Consider the following 21,724-nt stretch of genomic DNA (forward strand, 5'->3'; position numbering starts at 1 on the left):
TGATGCAATAGAGTAAGATTTGCAGGAATGTCCTGAGTAGGACTGAAACAGGCAATGAAAGAATAGATGTAGCTGGGCTGTTGTGATTTCTACAGCTACAGGTTTGAATTGGAGAAAATTAGTGGTGTTGAAGGAGAAATTGTTCAGTGTAATAGTGAGGGAACCCTGGGTGCTCCGGTTTCCTTCCACAATAGCCTGCTGAGTTCCTCCAGCATTTTGTGTGTGTTGCTAAGGGAATCCTATGTAGACACAAGGAGAACATGCAAACTCCATACAATCGGGATGATTTGAGTTGTAAGGTAGTAGCATTAAATGTTATATCACTTCTGTGCCACCTCACCAAGCCCTGAGAACAGTGAAGGACAACTAGAATTGAAGAATTGTCGGAATTTGTGACCTCTGGTATCTTAAGGAAAGGAAAAAAAAAACATTTTGTTGAAGTGGTGATCACTTGATCACGTAGTTAAGTGATCTGTGACCTAGGATAGCTTTGGGGTTAGTGCAGTGTAGTTTTGTAATATATTAATTATGCTCGGTAGTGAATTTGTTTCAGAAAGTAGGAGTAAATAGCAAACTCCAAGATTATAAAGTACTCACCATAAACTGGGTTTTTACTGCACACAGCTTCATATCTTTCACGTCCAGTAAGGGTTGTATCTATTGGTGGCTGCATTTCACTGCACTCCGCTGAACAACAGAAGAATTTTGTTTTTAACTTGAGAGTTAACTCAAAACACACACTAAATAAGTATAGCTATCTATGGTAGGTAACATACATCTTTCTAGTTTATATCAATGATTATAGTTGGTTATAGCATTAAAACTATTGGAAATAATAATGTTCTCATAATCTAAAAAACGTGTAGCTTGGGTGGTTGATGGTTGGGTTGCGCTGTTCTCCGATCTTGGCAATTCATTTGCGAACCTTTCATCATATGAGAAGACATCGTCAGTGCACTGTTAATTCATCATCAGTGGCAAATTCCAAGAAGCATAGTTTTCTGCAAACAATTCTGTAAATGGACAAGTAGACCTCGATTCTATTTATGAGCCAATGTGGGCAAAATTCCATGCCACAACGCATGGAGTTTGCCACACAACCAATAAGTGACAACATCTCCCTACATCAGAATTGAGTTTCTGTAATGGTGGTCAATCAGCTGATTGATAAGTATGTAAAGGCCAAGCATTCAGAGGACACACCACAAAATTACAGTGCACTGATGATGTCTCCTCGTATGGTGATGTAACATTTGCAAATGAATTGCCAAGATCAGAGAACAACTCAACCCAACCAGTAAAACTATTAAATTATATTCATAAGAAATATAAATGTCAATTTATTTCATGTCATAGCAATATCACTATGTGCTATTAGTTGCCAATGTTTCCTATATAATACTCATTAACAGAAACCCTAAAGTCAACAATAAAAGATTTATTGTTTTACCTTTCATACATTTGCACTCGTCCCCTCTGCACAGTTTTAAAAGCTTATTATCTTCTACTGTGTTATAAAAGATAGTGCACCTTTTGTCTGCAGAAAAAAATGAGATTTTTATGTAATACATCAATTCCAAATAATCCTCATTTGACTGAAATGAGATTTTGCATTAATAATTTAATTTCATTTTGACAGGTCATTAAATATATACCATTCTCTTTCAAGCCACTTGGTCACCAAAACTAGAGTTAAAAGAAGTCAAGAATAAGTGAAAAATGGAGCTCTGAGATTAATGAGTAAATTAATTTCACATGTTGGGTTTGGATCACAGAAACAATACCATATAATGATAACATTCAGGGCTGCTGATTTGCCTGAAAGCCTGTCTGGCTGTCTGAAAATTGAAGTACATATCTTAGTTAAATCATGCTTCTCTCTCATTTGTTAAAATCAGGGAAACTCTCAGAAATGTTCTGCAAAGTTATCCATGTGCCGTTCATCTGAAACTCACAATTTCACTGTGACTGTTAAAAAAATGTCAGCCAATCTTCAGTCACTGTAGAGTGAGTTGCACTGGTAGAAAACATGAAAGGAAATACAACAGATAAATTCCTCCTTTGAAAATTGGTTCATGTCATAGCAGATATCAAATCATGTCTTCCCAGTCTTTAATCTTCCAGACATGCAATATTCTTTTAAATCCCATTAAAACATTAGTTCTTAACAACAATGCTAAAAGTTGATAAGTGACATATAATTGCTTGATTACACAGGTAAGATATTAATAATTTTACCAATGTTCCTGAAGAATGGAGTATGCTCCATACATTATCCTACAGTTGGAAGGTCCCACCTGTTTCAAAAGGGCAACAATCATACCAGTGCTCAAGAAGAGCATGTTGAGCTGCCTCAATGACTGTCAACCATTTGCACTCACATCTACTGTGATGGAGTGCTTTTAGAAGTTGGTCGTGGTCTGAATCAACTCCTGCCCAAGCAAGGACCTGGACCCACTGCAATTTGCTAATCATCACAATGGGTCTACAGCAGATGCAATCTCACTGCACTCCACCTGGCCTTGGATCACCTGGGCATTAGCAGTACCTACAGGCTGCTGTTTATTGACTACAGCTCAGTGTTCAACACCATCATACCCTCAGTAATAATCAATAAGCTCCAAAACCACCACCTCCGTATCTCCCTCTGCAACTGGATCCTTGACTTCCTCTTCGGGAGACCACAGTCAATATAGATTGGAAATAATATTGCCTCCCTGCCAATAGTGAACACTGGTGCACCTCAAGGATGTGTGCTTAACCCACTACTCTACTCTCTCTACACTTAACTCACTGCTCTACTCTCTCTACACTTAACCCACTGTTCTACTCTCTCTACACAACGCACTGTTCTACTCTCTCTACACTTACAGCTGTATGGCTAGACACAGCTCAAATACAATCTATAAATTTGCCAATGACAGAACTATTGTTGGTAGAATTTCAGATGGTGACAAGGAGATGTACAGGAGCGAGATAGGTCAGTTGGTTGAATGATATCATAACAACAACCTTATATTTAACATCAGTAAGGCCAAGGAATTGGTTGTAGACTTCAGGAAAGGGAGGACAAGGAAACACACACCATTCCTCATTGAGGGGTCAGCAGTGGAAAGGATGTGCAGTTTCAGGTTACTGGGTGACGACATCTGAAGATCTATCCTGGGCCCAACATATTGATGCATTTTCAAAGAAGGCATGACAGTGGCATCAAGAGCTTGACGAGGCTTGGTATGACACTGAAAACTCTTGCAAACTTCTATAGATGTACTGTGGACAGCATTATCCATCTGATATGGAGGGCAACTGCACAGGATCAGTAAAAGCTGCAGAAAATTGCAAACTCAGACAGCTCCATCATGGGGATTAGTCTCCCCAGCAATAAGGACATCTTTAAAAGGCAATGCCTCAAAAAAGTGGCATCCATGATTTAGAACATGCCCTCTTCTCATTGCTACCATCAAGAAAGAGGTAGAGCAGCCAAAAGACACACAATCATGCTTTAGGAACATTTTCTTCCCATCCACTATCAGATTTCTGAATGGACAATGAAGCCATATACACTACCTCAATATTTTTTGCATTCAAAAGTAGTTTAAAAATTTGCTTATAAGATATGTATTTCTTATTGTAATTTACAGTTACCATTATCATGTATTGCAATGTACTGCTGATACAAAACACCACATTTCACGACATATGCCAGTGATATTAAACCTTATTCTGAATCCTTCCTTGTAAATTGCAGCTTCTACAGAAATAAAATGTGTTTCTGTCTCAAGTATAACCTGATTTGCCCAGCATTCATTCATTCATTCATTGTGCCCATCTTTCCCCAAAAAGATATAAGAGATTCACATTAACGTATTCTCCATGGTGCTGACTAAAATAGCTATGGCTACACAATTGACTCTGGATTTGTATGTTATCTGATAAGGGTAGAGAAATACAAGTAGAAACAACAACAGCTTCTTGAAATCTACTTTTAGAGTACAGCTTCAGTAGTTTATTTGGAAAGATATATGAAATATGTAAAGCCAGTGTGAATAAGCAAGTCTTTTGGCCCTCCCAAAAAAAAGTAAGGAAAACATACTTTTATTTCACACAAAATGTGAAATAAGAAATAGGTTTGTGAATCAGGACCGCTTCACCTTTTTGAATAATTTTTGACCATAAGATATAGGTGCAGAATTAGGCCATTCAGCCCATCGAGTCTGCTCCGCCATTCCATCATGGCAGATCCCGGATCCCACTCATCCCCATACACCTGCCATCTTACCATATCCTTTAATGCCCTGACCAATCAGGAAACTATCAATTTCCACTTTAAATATACCCACAGACTTGGCCTTCTCCGCAGTCTGTGGCACAGCATACCACAGGTTCACTGCTCTCTGGCTAAACAAATTCCTTCTTACCTCTGTTCTAAAAGCTGCCCCTCAATTTTGAGGCTGTGCCCTCTAGTTCTGGATACCCCTACCATAGGAAACGTCCTGTCTACATCCACCCTTCCTAGTCCTTTTAACATTCAGTAGGTTTCAATAAGATCCCCCCACATTCTTCGAAATTCCACTGAGTACAGGCTCAGAGTTGCCAAATGCTCCTCATATGTTAACCACTTCATTCCCAGAATCATCCTTGTGAATCTCCTCTGGACTCTCTCCAATGGCAATATATTCTTTCTGAGAAATGGAGCCCAAATCTGCTGACAATACTCCAAGTGCGGCCTGACCGGTGTCTTAAAAGCATCAGCATTATCTCCTTGTTTTTATATTCTCTTTCTCTTGAAATATATGCCAACCTTGCATTTGCCTTCTTTACCACAGACTCAACCTGTAAATTAACCTTCTGGGAGTCTTGCATGAGGATGTTTGAGTTTTCTCCCCATTTAGATAATAGTTTGCACTATTATTCCTTTTATCAAAATGCATTATCATACATTTCTTAACGCTGTATTCCAACTGCCACTGTTTTGCCCATTCCTGCTAAGTTTAAGTCCTGCTGCAATCACATTGCTTTCTCTGGACTACCTACCCCTCCACCTATCTTCGTATCATCCGCAAACTTTGTCACAAAGACATCAATTCCATTATCTAAATCATTGACAAACAATGTGAAAAGTAGTGGTCCCAATACTGACCCCTGAGGAACACCACTAGTCACTGGCAACCAACCAGAAAAAGCCCTCTTTATACCCACTCGCTGCCTCATGCCTGTCAGCCATTCCACTATCCATGCCAGTATCTTTCCTGTAACACCATAGTATTTTATCTTGTTAAGCAGCCTCATATATGGCACCATATCAGATGCCTTCTGAAAATCCAAGTAAATGACATCCACTGCCTCTCCTTTGGTCCAGCCTGCTTGTTACTTCCTCAAAAAACTCCAACAGATCTGTCAGGTAAGATTTCCCTTGACAGAAACCATGCTGACTTTGACTTATTTTATCATTAGTCTCCAAGTACCCCAAAACCTCATCCTAAATAATAGACTCCAACTTTCCCAACCACTGAGATTAGGATAACTGGCCTATAATTTCCTTTATTTTGCCTTCTTCCCTTCTTAAAGAGTGGAGTGACATTTGCAATATTCCAGTCCTCCAGGGCCATACCAGATTCAAGTGATTATTGAAAGATCATGACCAATGCATCCATTATCTCTTCAGCAACCTCTCTCAGGACTCTGGGATGTAGTCTATCTGTTCCAGGTGATTTATCCACCTTAAGACCTTTGAATTTTCCTAGCACTTTTTCCTTTGTAATAGCAATGACACTCACTCTTGCTCCCTGACACTCACGGACCTCTGGTACACTGCTAGTGTCTTCCACAGTGAAGACAGATGTAAAGTACCCATTAAGTTCATCTGCCATTTCTTTGTCCCCCATTACTACCTCACCAGCATCATCTTCCAGTGGTCCAATATCAACTCTCAGCTCCCTTTTAGTCTATATAACTGAAAAAAATTGGTATCCTGCTTTATTTTATTGGCTAGTCTGCTCGCATATTTATTATAGCTTTTATAGTTGCCTTTTGTTGGATTTTAAAAGCTTCCCAATCATCCAACTTCCCACTCACTTTTGCTATCTTATATGCCCTTTCCTTGGCTTTTATACCATCCTTAACTTCCCTTGTCAGCCACAGTTGCCTACCCCCGCCATTTGAGGCCTTCTTTTTCTGTGGGACATACCTATCCTGTACCTTGTGAACTATTCCCAGAAACTTCAGCCATCTCTGCTCCTCCAATCCACCTGGGCAAGCTCCTCTCTCAGGCCTCTGTAATTCCCTTTATTCCATTGTGATACTGCTACATCTGACTTAGGCTTCTCCTTCTCAAATTGCAGTATTCAATCACTTTGCATCATTCATTCAATCAATTCAATCATTTTGCCCACTTTATACTCATTTATGAGGTAGACTGGATTTAAAAATAATTGTCTGATATTCACTGCATTTGGCACAACAGAGAATAATGTTACCTGGTGAATGATAGCTGTAAACTGTGAAAGGAGATGGGGTTACCATTCCAACTTCAATAATTTGGAAGGCACGGAATGCAACACAGAAGTCGTATTCTGATGGAATCTAAAAGAAAAAGAAAGCAACTAGCTAAAAATTTAAGACCATTTTTTTCTGGACTCAGTGTAAGGGAAATTCTTTGGGACATTTTGTTGTCTTGAAAAGTATAATGTAAATGAAAGTCTTTCTTTTAGCAAGACATTTAACAGTATTGATGAATAAGGAGTCTTGCTGTCCACATTCCGAGCTCCTTGGAAGTGGTTGCACAAGTTAATAGGGTGATAAAGAAGGCATATGCCATGATTGCCTTTATTAGTTGAGACAATTAGTTCAAAAGCCCATAAGTTATGTTACAGCTGTATTAAACTCTAGTTTGGCAGCATCTGAAGCATTGCATTCAGGTCTAGTCACGCCATTACAGGAAGGATGTGAAAGTTTTAGAGAAAGTACAGAAGAGGTTTACCAGGATGCTAACTGGATTAGAGGACATATGCTATAAGGAGAGGGTGGATAAACTGGAATTGTTTTCTCTGGAGTGCTGTAGTCTGAGGGGAGCTCTGATAGAGGTTTATCAAATTATGAGAAGCATATCAGACAGCCAGTATCGTTTTCTCAGGATAGAAATGTTTTACTTTAGAGGGCATGTAGCTATGTTGCCGGGTGGAGATATGTCTCTACCAAAGGAGGTATAAGGTGCTCCTTCCCTCTGCTAGCCTGCAGGTCACCCTTGTGCAAGGTGTAGCACCCACTTTGTCCTGATCGGGGTCACGTGAAGCCATCGGTGCAGGTGGTGGATGGTCGTATGAACAGCTGATGCAGATCACATGTCCTGGTTATGCGACCACAGGCAGAAAAGCTATTAAAAATATTGATCATTACTGGGGTCATCTGTCTTGTAAAGGCACTTCCCAGAAGAAGGCAATGGCAAACCACTTCTGTTGAAAAATTTGCCAAGAACTATCATGGTCATATTGACCATGACCGCCCACGTCAATACGACACGGCACATAACAAATCTTGTAGTTAGGGTGAGGGGGGGAAATTCAAGGGAGGTGTATGAAGCAAGTTTTTTTTAAACACAAAGAATCGTGGGTACCTGGAATGTAGTATCAGGAGTAGAGGTAGAGAGAAGGTATAATACAACCATTTAAGAGGCTCGAAGGTAGGCATATGAACATGCAGAGAACAGAGAGATATGGATGCGTCCAGGCAGAAGGGATTTATTTAATTAGGTGTCCTTAGCAATCATTAATTTGGCACAATATTGAAGGCGGGACAGTTTGTTTTTGTACTGTACTATGTCCTATCTTCTAACAGAGAAGAAAACAATAAATTAATTCTTATATTTCTTACTGCTTCCACTTGAAGAATGACACTTCTATCTGATATTCTGTAGTCCACAATAAGACTGTCAACTCCATTTAATAACTATGAAAATGAAAACAAAACAAAACATTTCATCATCAAATAATTTATATTACTGTATTGAAATTTAAATAAGAAGCTATGTATTTATAAGTGCTTAACTGTTTTTAAATCATCGTCATCTGGCAAGAGGCCTGTGTTCAGGGTTATCTCCATTACAGAATGGTCTGATTCCAAAGCATCATCTTCAGATCTTGGTTCATATCTAGAAACAAGAATTTAAAAAATAAGTCAACAGGGTAGTACATGGTAACATACATGTAGTTTGATAATAGATTTGACTTTGACATTGAATTGAATTGACTTTATTTCTTACATCCATCATATACATGAGTAAAAATCTTTATGTTACGTCTATTGACTCCCCAGTGAGCACTATATGAGGTCATTCTACCCTCGGTCATTAGGCTCTATAATGAGTCAATCTATAGCCAGGGAAGTGATGACCTCCTCCTGTTAAACTGTTTGAGGTAACTTATTTTTTATTCTTTCCTACTTCTCTCCTAATATTTGCATATCTGTGCACTGGTAATGCTACTGTGACACTGTCATTCCCTTTGGGATCAATGAAGTATCTACCTATTAGTTATCATATCTAAAACTAACTTAATTCATCAGAAAATGATTCATGAAATAAAACTTCCTCCAAATTCTTTGGAGACCAAATCTAAAAGTGTGGGAATAGCAACTCTGTTTCAGTTCTTTGCTTACGTTAGTTCAGAATACTCACTCCTTGGCTTAATGATGAAATCCATCAAAGGCACCAGCTATTTACCCCTAAGATTTGGGCTTGACTGTACCTGGGGAATTGGTTTAATGGTCAAATCATGCTGAAATCTGTTATATTAAGTGATTTCAGTATTTTACTTAGTTCCTAGTGTACAGACTCCAAAGAACAATATAGTTCTAATAGAACAATTGCTTGCCTTTATTTGTTAGCAATAGAAAAGCAAATGTATTCTTTAGCCATAGAAGCAACCTATACGCTAATAGACTAATAGAAAGGATTTTCCTATTATAAATATTGAGCCTATTTCTATAATAGAAGTAAGCATTGGGCTGTGTTATAATGGAACTAAGATTAACAGCTGCTGTGTATATGAGCTTATTCTGACAAATGAGGCGTTTTTATTTCCAAGTATTTTGGTTAGAAATGGAAAAAGATTAGTTTTATTTGTCACATGTACATTGAAACAGAGTGGAGTACATCATTTGTGTCAAATCAAATCAGCAAGGATTGTGTTGGACAGCACGGTTTCGGTGCCAACATAGCATGCTCACAACTCACGAACCCTAACCTACTTTTTAAGATGTGGGAGAAAACTGGAGCACCTGGAGGTAACCCACACGATCACAGGGAGAAATTAAAGACGGTAGTAGGAATCAAACTCTGATCTTACAGCTGGTGCTGCGAAGTGTTACACCAACCAGTATGCTATTGTACTGTCTCATAGAAGTAATACTAAGAAATTTTCTATTTGTGAGTACATAAATATTACCTATCACTATTATTGCTATTACTGTGAAGATATACACTCAATAGTCACTTTATTAGGTAGACCTGTAGACCTGCTTGTTAATGGAAATATCTAATCAGCCAATCATGTGACAGCAAATCAATGCATAAAAGGATGAAGACATGGTCAAGAGCCTCAATTGTTCAGACTAGAATGGGGTAGAAATATGATCTAAGTGACTTTGAATATGGAATGATTGTTGGTGCCAGACAAGGTGGTTTGAGTATCTCAGAAACTGCTGATCTCCTGGGTTTTCCCACACACAACTGTCTCTAGAATTTACAGAGAATGGTGCAAAAAACAGAAAAAAAATTCAGTGATTGGCAGTTCTGTGGGCAAAAATGCCTTGTTATTAAGAGAGGTACAGGTGGTTCCTAATAAAGTAGCCACTGAGTGTATTGCATGTTATAGAAGTGAGACAATAATTTTGATGGATTGGGATGTTGAAGGTTAGTTACTACTGTGGCCTAATACTGATGGGTACAGTATTGCAATTCCTAGAATCAGGACTTGCCAGTTTCCACCCTTTATGTTTTTCTCTATTATGCTTGGTGAAGGAGCCTCATCTTCTTGCATCCTTACAGTGATGCTTATTTCAGCTGTACAGTATCTCAGTAGATTGCAGTTGAAAGCTAAAATCATTATGATAATTCATACAGAGGGGGCTATTCAGAGTCAGTTTTAAAATATACTCTAAGACCACAAATAAAAACTTTGAACTTACAAATGCTGGAAAGCTTAAACCAAAACAGGACATGCTTCAAACAGCAGTCAGCAACCTCTGTGAAAATACCAGGTAAGTTGACATTCCAGGTGCATCCTTCTTCAAAGTATGTTTTTTTGCCACAAATAGTGCACCTTTCCAGAACTTTATGTTAATGCTGCAATTCTACAATTAGCAGTTAGCCTACTTTACTCAGACCTCTGCCTACCACCATACCACTTCCCTCACTACTCCACTCACCCAACACTTACTTCACACAAGCTTCCAGGCGATAAGCTTTCTCCACTCCTGCAGGTCTTTTACCTGAAAATAAAGACCACCACTGTTATTATTAAATCTGAGTGAACTGAATCATGAATAAATATATTTTTGAAAATAATAGCAATAACAGACAGATAACATTTGGCTTACAATCAAACTGTAGTTCCAGTGGAAATTACATAGTTGAAACTATATTGAAGCATTTTAAAAAAAAGCCCGCTAGTATTTAGAGGTTTCCCCTGCTTCCCCAATCTCCCAATCAATGGTAACTCTCTTGATGCACACTCCGATTACATTCTGCTTCCTTCCCAGACCCGCAAGGAAGGCAGTGCCATGATTCTGATGATCTTCACTGGCAAGCCTTTGGCCAGTTTAATGAAAACAAGGCTCAAGGCCAGGTATCAGGTGAACCTTAAACATATTAAAATATATGAAAATGATTTGCCATAATATGTGTATACTCACTTGAAATAATTCTTTTGGCTTCCATTTTTAGAGAGAAGTGACAAGTCTCACTGGATGTGCCCCTGACATAATAGACCCTTCTCATCTGTGCAAGAAATAAGATCCAATCTTATTTATCCGAGCTTTATGAAAACAAAATCTAAGTATGTGACCTTCTAACTTACAGTTCTTGCTGAATATTGTAGTAGATTGAAGGGGTTTAACCCTGCAAGTTATACACAAATTCTTTTGGTCCATCTATTCTAACTCAGCATGGGAATAAAATTAATCAGATAATAGATCAACACACACAAAAGGCTGGCGGAACTCAGCAAGCCAGGCAGCATCTATGGAAAAAGATACAGTTGACATTTCGTCCTGCTGAGTTCCTCCAGCATTTTGTGTGTGTTGCTCAGATTTCCAGAATCTGCAGATTTTCCTTGTTTGTGATCAGATAATAGATATGAGTTTCATAGATGACCCATACTTTACAATAATCTATTAAGCAAAAATGCTGTTCTAATTTTTGGTTTACATAAAATTAGTCAATCATGCAATAGTGCTACAAATAGTACAGTTTACTTTTTGTTCTTGCTTCTCGCTCGGTCATGGTAAACAAAAATTAGTTACATCAAAATTAATTAGAAACCCCTACGGCTTGAATATTGCAATGTTGGTTGAGGACAAAATTGGCTTCAATTCTAATGTTGGTGCTTGCTTAGCCTCAAACTCAGGTCACTGCTCATTTTCTATTGATCTAAAAAATGACAAGAACTTAACTACAGTGATATAGTATATGGATAATTTTAACCATGGTTCAGTCCCTTCCTTTAAGAGAGAAAGTAAAAAGTTAACTTCACCAACAGTTTATCTGCTTTCTCTTTCCCAGTTCTGATAAAGAATCTTTGATCCAAAATTCTGTTCCTCTTTCCATAGATGCTGCCTTACCTGCTGGGTGTCTTCAGCATTTTCGGTTTACATTTCAGATGTCCTGCATCTGCAATTTGCTTTTGACTTACACTTACCTTTTCAGTCTGTTCACAAACATTTACACAGACTCTGGTACCATTCTAGTATATCTTATATGCATCCTTTCCAGACTTTAATTGTTTTCCTAAAGTAGAATAAAAAGAGGTGCAAAGTCCCAACTGGGACCAAACCAGTTTCTTATAATATACACTCAGTGACCACTTTATTAGCTACACCTGTACACATGCTTGTTAATGTAAATATCTAATCAGCCTATCATGTAGAAGCAACTCAATGCATACAAGCATGCAGACGTGGTCAAGAGATTTAGTTGTTGTTCAGACCAAACATTAGAATAGGATAGAAATGTGATCTAAGTGATTTTGACTGTGGAATGATTGTTGGTGCCAGATGGGGTGGTTTGAGTATCTCAGAAACTGCCAACCTCCTGGGGTTTTCACACACAACAGTCTCTAGAGCTTACAGAGAACAGTGCAAATAGCAAAAAACATCCAATGAGCAGCAGTTCTGTGGGTGAAAGTACTTTGTGAATGAGAGAGGTCACACAGGAGAATGGCCAGACTGGTTCAAGCTGACAGAAAGGTGACAGTAACTCAAATAACTGCACATTACTACAGTGGTGTGCAGAAGGGCATATCTGAATGCACAATCTGTTGGACTTTGAAGTGGATGGGCTATGGCAGTAGAAGGCCACAAACATACACCAAGTGGTTACTCTGTAGGTACAGGAAGTACATAATAAAGAGGCCACTGAGTCTAAATTGGCATGCGATATATATTTATACTAGAAAAATTTTAAAGTTATACAAGTTTATTTGATCTGTAATTAGGGGGTGCACTAAACCAATTATTAGTTCTGTAATAAGTCAATATAGTTCAATGTAAATTGAAAATGTCAAGTATAATTGTAAGAGTATTGGTTCTCCACTGTCTCTTTTTTTTCTGCTATGAGATCTTATTAATAAAAATCGAAGCTTCAAAATCTACAAATGAGCTTTCCACAGTATGTTTAGTTGTGCAATGATCTATCATAGATGATGGAAAGGTGAAGCATATACTCTATTAATACAAAAGGTGCAAAGAAGTAGCAAAGACAAAGTTCCACAGACAAAATGGGTCTCGGCCTGAAAGATCGACTGTACTCTTTTCCATAGATGCTACCTTGCCTGCTGAGTTCCTCCAACATTTTGTGTGTGTTGTTTAGATTTCCAGCATCTGCAGATTTTCTCTTGTTTGTGATTGAACAAAATGAGAATATGATAAAAATCCTTTTGGGTGTAACAATAGTGCTTTATCAAAAACAGGGAAAAAAGAATTGGAATCTGGACATTGCAAGTTATCAATGTTAATATATATTACCAAAATTGTTGTGAAGATGATGACTAGGTCATTGTGAAGCACAGACTCTAAGATCACTCAAATTTTTGGTAAGTGGATCTCACAAAACTATTTAGCAGTTTTATTGTATAGTAATTCATACTGATTGTGTCATTATTTTTATCTATCATAACTAGAAGAAGTGGACAAAGTGAGCAATTTCAAATTCCTGGGTGTCAATATCTCTGAGGACCTAAGCTGGTTGCAACATATTGATACAGCTATAAAGAAGGCAAGACAGCAGCTATATTTTATTAGGACTTTGAGGAGATTAGGTTTGTCACTTAAAGCACTCGAAAATTTCTGCAGATGTACTGTGGAGAGCATTCTAGCTGGCTGCATCACTGTCTGATATGGGGTGGGGGATGCTACTGCACAAGATCAAAGTAAGTTGCAGAAACTTGCAAAATTAGTCAGCTCCATCATGAGTACCAGCCTCTGTAGTATCCAAGATATATTCAAGGAGTCGTGACTCAGGAAGGTGACGTCCATCATTAAGGATGCCCTCCACCCAGGACATGCCCTCTTCTCATTGTTACCATCAGGAAGGAGGTACAGAAGCTTGAAGGCACACACTCAGCAATTTAGGAACAGTTTTTACCCCTCTGCCATCCAATTTCTAAATGGACATTGAACCCATGAACACTACCTCACTATTTTTTTTAGTTATCTGTTTTAGTACTACTTATTTTAACTTAACTATTTAAAATACATATATACTCACTGAGATACAGTTTTTTTCTATATTTATCATGTATTGCATTGTACTGCTGCCACAAAATTAACAAATTTCACAACATATGCCGGTGATATTAAACCTAATTCTGATTCTCTCCCTCTCAAAGCTTTTTTTTATGTGGGAGATTGAGCAGGTATCACTAAATCAGTCACTTTGTGATCGATGCCACACATCTATAGATTATTATAATACAGAGACGGCAATGATGCGAAGAAAGTAATTAATTCATGGAAGATCAAGAATTGGAATTTTGGATTAAAAGTAAATTTGTCATGGACCAACTATGTGCATTTTTGCCTCTAATCAATGAAGTTTGATGATCAGACACGTGTCATGATCATCGATCTTCCTCAAGTTGATGGAACATGCAGTATATCAGAATTTAATAAAGTGAAGCCTATCATTCCATAGAGAATATAATGAAGGATTTGAATTCTTCCTTGTGTATTTGATTCCTGAACATAGTGTAAGTAAAGCAAATGATGTCTAATCAGGATAATTTTAACCATCTAGATTCCAAACCGTAACTACTTGAGTTCACCTTTGTTCTCTTAAATAAGGTCATGACAAAAATTTGTTACTTACATTAACAAGAGCTGTGCCAGTCCTGCCCCTGGTTACAACAACTACATCATCATTTTTTTCAATCTGCAAAATATCAGACAAGTTTACATAATCCTATCAATATTATTACAATGAAAAGCAATGGTATAATGAAGCATCTTGCAACCTTGGTATTCCAGTTTCCAATCTTCAGTAAAAGCAAACCAAAGCACAAATGTAACTTGCCTCTATTGGTCTTGAAAATGCCTTTTGTTCATTCAGTTCCAAATTAAGTATATTGCCAAGCCTTTTGTAGTTAACTGATAGTGACATATCCAGCTTAGAATGTTTCATATTAATAACATACTCTGTGAGAGCTTCAAGGGCTGTTACAGTGTCCTGTTGATAAAAAAAAAAGTTAAACATTTAGAATGTAGTGTATGGAAACTCATTGAAATCAAACAAGTCTTTCACTCCTGGATGTCAAGAAAGAAAAGAGTGCAATATATGAAGGTCTATAAATTAATTTTACTGTAAAAGTCATGCCATACTGTTGAAAATAGGTGTAGCCTGGTTTTAAACAAAATTGTAAACAGGCCCTTCATGTCTGGTACGAAACTTGATTCATGATCTTCCAGAAACAATGTTATTAACTCTGGAAAAGTAATCTTGCCATAAGATCCAAACAATAGTGCATCACTTAATTTTCACTTCTAGTGCAATTTCTAACCACACACTTCTGAAAAGAAAGTTCTTGTTTATTCATAGTACAACCAGTCTTACTAACGCAGTTTAATCTGAAACCATTTTAACTAAATGGCCACCACTGAAACAGCATTCTTTACCAGGTATCAGGCTACCCTGCACCATGCCATAGTCTCATTGTCTTCTTTTTAAATGTTATCCACAGCCTATGGACTCACTTTCAAGGACTCTACAACTCATATTCTCAGTATTATTTATTTATTATTAAGGTATTTTTGTATTTGCAGAGTTTGTTTCCTTTTGCACATTGGTTGTCAGTGTTTGTCTGTAGTAATTCACTGATTCTATTGTATTTATTTGTTCTACTGTCAATGCCTGCAAGAAAATGAATGTCAGAGTAGTGTACAATGATATGTAAGCACTTAGATAATAAATTTACTTTGAACACTTACAATTGAGCTTACTTCTCACCTTCAGTAATTTTTCTGTTTCAATCCTATTGCCATAGGGACTTAGCTCCATCCAATGCTTCTCATGCTGGATGGCACAGGCACTGGAGATTGTCACATGGATCATTGAGAGGATGAATTGAAAGGCTTCTCATCTGAAGCCCTATCAGCCTAAAGTTTACAATGTCACATGCTCATGGCTGGACTTCTCTGAGGAACAATGTTTACAGGCAGTGGGATCCATGACTTCCTGCAACCTAAATATAGGCTCATGCGCTATTGGAATGCTCTGTAGTAAAAGACAGGCTTACTGTTATTCTCAGCTTCCTAGCCTCAGGATCTTTTCAGGCTGCTGTTGCTGCTGATCTGTCCCACATTTTACAATCTGCTGTTGACAACTACTTTTTGAAGGAGAGAACACTTCATGTACTTTTCTTACAGCTCATATGAATGGGCAAAGAAAGGGCATACAGTTGCCGTTCTTTCTGCAAATTAGGCCTTTCGTGCCTGTGATGTTATCCCTCTTAGAGACCTTCCAGGCAACCTCCTGACAAGAACATTTAGCTGGAACTCTTGAGGGTCTCTGTGGAAGTTTCCTCCTACAGAAAATGTTCTCCAGTGGTCTGGACAGGCTCATTACTGAGACCCTAGGAGCACTCCCCCTTTCCTCTGTCAACTTTGCCGCAGCTGTTCTTGAACTTGCTTTCCCCAGCAATTGGAGTAAAAGTTGCTTATGAAGCTGTGTTCCTTTAAAGATCTGACTGCTGAGGTTGAAACCATAAGGCTAAGAGCTGGCAGCTGTGCAACACTGCAAAAGATCAAGCCAAAAGTGTCTACACTGAAAATGACACAGCACAGTAGGGAACCTAACAAAATATTTTGTGAACACTGCAATAGAAAGTGTAATTCTTTAAAATAGTATTATGTTGATAAGGAATTTCAAGGTTTAAGCAAAAAAAGTTAATAATATGTTACTTGTTACTTAATTTTTAAGTATGTCTCAAGCACAAATACACTGTTTTTGGTTGGTTCCTGGAAATTTTAAATTAAATGGTCTAGCTGGTGGCGCAGTGACATCAGCGCTGGACACCAGAGCGAAGGATCCCGTGTTCGAATCCAGTCAGGCCATTCCCGGATACACTTTCCATCCGTACCGGGTTGAGTGACGAGCTCGCAACTCGGCCTCGTAAAAAAAAACACTGCGCTGTGAGAAGGACGTGGGGGACCACTCACAGAACCTTTCCTCCAAGACAACCACTTGAAAAAATAAGTGGTCGCCGAGGCTCTGGCAGAGTATGGCACACAAAAAAAACACCCTAATACTATATGTATTTCATCATCTCTCAACATACCATACATAAACTTTCAAAATACCCTGACCTGTGAATAATGCCAGAGGTGACAATTAAAACTTCAATAGATTTAATTAACTGAATCAAAAACTGTTTACTTAAATATAAGGGAAGATTCTTGTAATCAGTCCCATCTGTTAAACACACAGGATAATGGTGGTTTCATGTTGTGCTTCTGTTCCAGAATTCTGTTTTTCATTGACTGCAGTGGAACTGAGTTTCAGAAGTATCTGAAGTTTCAGAAGATTAATTGTACAGCGATTAATCACTATTGTATTAGACATTTAGGTTACAGGAGTATGCACAAATTTCTATCCCACCTAGTTGTAACTGTTGTATTTTTAACAGGTGCTAATAGTGATAGTACTTAAATGTTATACATAATTTTTATCAGTTTGACTGCTAATGACTTTATAGTAACTGTTGTATTTACTTGTGTTGAAAGAAATCCACCACCGTAACGCTGTTGTTCAGTAAGCCATTTAACAATGGGGTTTCCATATCTCTTATCAGTGGAAAGCAACACAGCCAGAAGAGCATATGATGTTGTTTGTACCACTTGTGCTGTTACTTCGCTGGTAGAAGTCCCAAGTTTTGAAGTGTCTTTCCAGTAACGACGTACAGGGGGCTGACCTGTAGAATTGTAAATATGAAGCATAAGTTGCACACTTCTTAAGAAAACACTTGCAATTATTCAGTTTTGCATCTGCACCTTATAAAAGTGAATGGAATCTTCACACTTTGCAATGCATTAAGAATTTTTTGGGCATGTTTCATTTCATTATATTTCATATTTTTGTATTTGTGAACTCTCATATATACAATGAGTATAGAGGATTTGCTTTGTACTCTTCATAGAGAGAAATGTGACCGGTTTCCAGTATTAGCACTACTGCCTCCCAGCTACTGTATAAGTTAAGTACAGTAATTTCAAAAAGAATCCTTGAAGCATATACGTGAATTGTTATATTTCAAAATTAAGTTTTATGCAGTACTTTTATGTAATATATGCAGTTCCCCTTTCATGCTATTTAAAAAGGAGTACAAAAATGCTTGAAATATCAAAAGGGCATTTCCAGATAGGTTCTATTTAAATGTCAGCTTGGATCGAAGCATGAGGTATGAACATAGAAATGTTGAAAAATCATCAAATTATCACAGTGGCACAAAGGCATAGCTAATATTATCATTGCTTCACAGTATGATGACTGAGACTATTTGTGTGGAAGTTACAAGTTCTCCTTGCAACCACCTGGCTGTTTTCAAGCTGCTTCCATTTTTCCCATACCCCACTGTTAGAAGATTGCCTTAAGTATGCAGGTCAGTGATAGAATCTGGGAAGAGTTAATGGAGATATGGAGAGAATGGAAAATGGAATTTATATAGTATTGGTGTAAATGAGTGATTGTTGGTTGACACAGACTCAGTAAATTGAAGGGCCTATTGTATGTCATATAGACACAAAGCACAAAAGCAGTGAACAGCAAACATAGTTTGCCAGCAGCACTTAAAAGTAGCTGTTACATTTGCTGGATTATATCAGAATCTACGGCATTTTGGAAGGCCATCATGAGTGTGTTGGTAACCATCTTTAGCATCCTTGGATTTTTTTCAATACATTTCAGTGAGTGATATTAAAGATCTGAATTTCCTCTGCTTTCACTAGATCTTTGTTTCTCCTTTATTCCTGCAAAATTTGTGTCTTCCACTGTGAAGGAGCATCCAGTGTTTCTGTTTTAGTGTTTTGTATGTCTGTACACCAAGATCTCTCTGCTCATCCACTTACTTGAGACTCCTTTTATACAAGCAAAATATGGCTTCCTTCCTTCCAACCAAAATTCTCACTTAAATGTACTGAACTTTAATTTGCCATTCCTTTCTAAAAGTTTATTAATGTCTTCTTGTATTTACTACAATTTTCTTTACTATTTATATTTCAAATTTAGTACCATCAACAGATTTAGAAATAATACTTCTAATTACTACACTTAAAATTTTAATGGAAGTGGTTAACACTGGTAAAACTAGCACTGATCCTGTGAAACAATACTTTCAATTTACCTTAGATGTTTACTCTTTTCCATAGATGCTGCCTGGCCTGCTGAGTTCCTCCAGCATTTTGCGTGTGTTGCTTTCAATTTACCCTCTGTTTTGTGTTTGTACTTATTTAAATATTAGCATAAATAATAGGGTTCATTAAATTCTTTTGATATATAATACTATATATGTAATAGTTATGATTACCTATTACAAAAGCTTCAAACTTCAGTTTTTCCAAGGCTCGATAAGAAGAGCGGGATCGATGGTCTTTCAGTGCCAGTGCATATGCAGTTATAGCCAATACAAGTGTACTCTTCACATTCTCCAGATTGTTTGATAAGTATTCATTGGCTTTATATATGGCTCTATTAACTCCCTAAAAATGAATCAGTTAAAATATTTGGAGAACATTTTAGAAAACTGGACAATTGGCTCAATTTTTATTTCTCTCCTATCTTGACCCACCCAGCTCAGTGCGCAATGACTCATTTACTTTCATAAAGTTTCCCATTCTGCTGTATTTCCTGGTGACTCAATCCAAACAATAAAAAAAAATAATGAAAATAAAATTCGATGCAATTACAAAGAAAGGCAGTAGCTATATTTCATTAGGAGTTTGAGGGGATTTGGTATCTCACCAAAGACACCTGCAAACCTCTGCAGATGTACTATGAAATGTATTCTAACTGGCTGCATCAATGTCTACTACGGGAGGGTGGGGGGCAGTGCACAGGATCGAAATAAGCTGCAGAAAGTTGTTCACTCAGTCAGCTCCATCATAGGAAACAGCATCTCCAGCATTCAGGACATCTTCAAGAACTGATGCCTCAAGAAGGCAGCATCCATCATTAAGGACCCCCATCACCCAGGACATGCCCTCTTCTCATTGCTACCATCAGGGAGGAGGTACAGAGCCTGAAGACACACACTCAATGATTCAGGAACAGCTTCTTCCCCTCTACTATCAGATTTCTGAGTGGACATTGAACCCATGACACTGCGTCACTACTTCTTCCCCCTCTTTTTCCACTACTTATATAATTTAACTTTTTAACTATATATTAAAAACGTACTGCAATTTACAGTTTTTATTAGGTACTTCAGTGTACAGCTGCCGCATAAACAATAAATTTCATGAAATATCCCTGTGATACTAAACCTGATTCGGATTCCAGTTTCTCTCTCCACAGATGCTACCTGACCTGCTGTGAATTTCCAGCATACTTCCACAGTGTAAGTAGTTATTTGTTTATGTATTAAAATAAAGCCTGCACCTTGTTATGACTGAACAACTTGCCAAGCAGTACAATTGACATATCTACAAGATCAATACTTCGTTAATGAATAATTGTATATCTTTATGTTATTGCATCCAAATTACATTTCACCAAGTTACTTTCTGATATATACATAAAAATAACACCTCAACATTTTAACAGAACCTAAGATTTAAATAAAATTCTGCTTGAAGTGGGTGATAGTTTTCTTACAGTTGTACCAAATATTTGAAATAAGATTAGAATACATTCACTGAATAATTCATTGATATTATATCTTGTATCAATTATCATGCAAAGAGGATTACACTGTGCATGGTTTTATTTTCACTTACTTCAGTACTACAGAAGGGAAATGCTTTCTGAATGGCAATATTGGTAAATGCAGTCAGAAACATTGTTTTATCCAAAGATTTTTCCTTCAGTGAACCCTGTAATAAACATATTGGGTATAAAATTACCACTGTAAATATCTTCTGTGGATCATGTGTGAGATTTCTCATTAAAACTCAAGCTCAGTTCTGCACTAACCTGTAATTGTATTGGAATATAACTGTAACTATCTCTGAAGGATCCATCAGAGTTTTGGCAGTTACGGATGAGCCAAAATGCTGTTTTACATATTAATTGTCTATCCAGTGAGAGGTATTCACTGACTTGTGCAAACACCCTTAATACAAAAGCTGTTAACCTGGGAAATAAAGAAACAGGCTATTTTGATTAATGCAAAATATGGCAGAATTTAATGGCATGCAAAGCCATGAAAAAATAACACTACTATGATACAGTGTATATATCTCATCTATAAGTATGAACAGAAATGTATAAGTTTACATAAATTGCAGACTTAGTAAATTTAAAGTTTTCAATTAAAAGTAGGGTACAAGCTACCAGTCAGAATCTTTGTATTTGCAATACTGTGATGTCTTAAATTGTAAAGGGATATAATGATATAGCAGAAAGCTACTCTGTCTTGGGCAGTTCCTCAAGATTGACAATGACTTCATTCCGAAGGAGCATAAGGTGTTTAATGTGACCTGGTCATTGCACATTAGATAACACATGATATTGACATAGTATAGAGCCTGGTCTGAAGGCAATGAGATCCAAGATGACTGGAAACCAGGCTCCAAACATACAGAAATGTGGACTTAACAGACACATACTTTAAGTATACAAGGATACACTCTGCTTTAAATTCTTGGGTTTTAACATATCAGGTGACCTGTCTTGGGCCCCAGCCATAGATGCAGCCACAATGAAAATGCCAGCATCTTTACCAGAAGAAGGCAGGAGAATGCGGTTGAAAGGAATAATGAATCAGCCATGATAGAATGGCAGAGCAGACTTGATGGGCCGAATGGT

The 21,724-nt window shown here is 37.5% G+C and overlaps 1 protein-coding gene across 1 annotated transcript in view; it reads right to left on the bottom strand.

Moving 5' to 3' along the window:
* Window positions 1–21,724, bottom strand: part of c5 (complement component 5) — a 95,469-nt gene that overhangs the window by 11,374 nt on the left and 62,371 nt on the right. The window contains exons 25-37 of the mRNA XM_072240668.1: window positions 20,891–21,050; window positions 20,695–20,790; window positions 19,287–19,458; window positions 17,476–17,675; window positions 14,783–14,935; window positions 14,579–14,641; window positions 10,909–10,993; window positions 10,434–10,485; window positions 8,044–8,146; window positions 7,870–7,944; window positions 6,477–6,582; window positions 1,451–1,537; window positions 598–687 (exon numbers count right to left, since the gene is read on the bottom strand). Of these exons, the coding sequence (XP_072096769.1) occupies window positions 598–687; window positions 1,451–1,537; window positions 6,477–6,582; window positions 7,870–7,944; window positions 8,044–8,146; window positions 10,434–10,485; window positions 10,909–10,993; window positions 14,579–14,641; window positions 14,783–14,935; window positions 17,476–17,675; window positions 19,287–19,458; window positions 20,695–20,790; window positions 20,891–21,050 (1,442 nt within the window). The remainder of the gene's footprint in view (window positions 1–597; window positions 688–1,450; window positions 1,538–6,476; window positions 6,583–7,869; window positions 7,945–8,043; window positions 8,147–10,433; window positions 10,486–10,908; window positions 10,994–14,578; window positions 14,642–14,782; window positions 14,936–17,475; window positions 17,676–19,286; window positions 19,459–20,694; window positions 20,791–20,890; window positions 21,051–21,724) is intronic.

Source organism: Mobula birostris, chromosome 22 (assembly GCF_030028105.1).
Source record: "Mobula birostris isolate sMobBir1 chromosome 22, sMobBir1.hap1, whole genome shotgun sequence".
In the NCBI taxonomy this organism is placed as follows: domain Eukaryota; kingdom Metazoa; phylum Chordata; class Chondrichthyes; order Myliobatiformes; family Myliobatidae; genus Mobula; species Mobula birostris.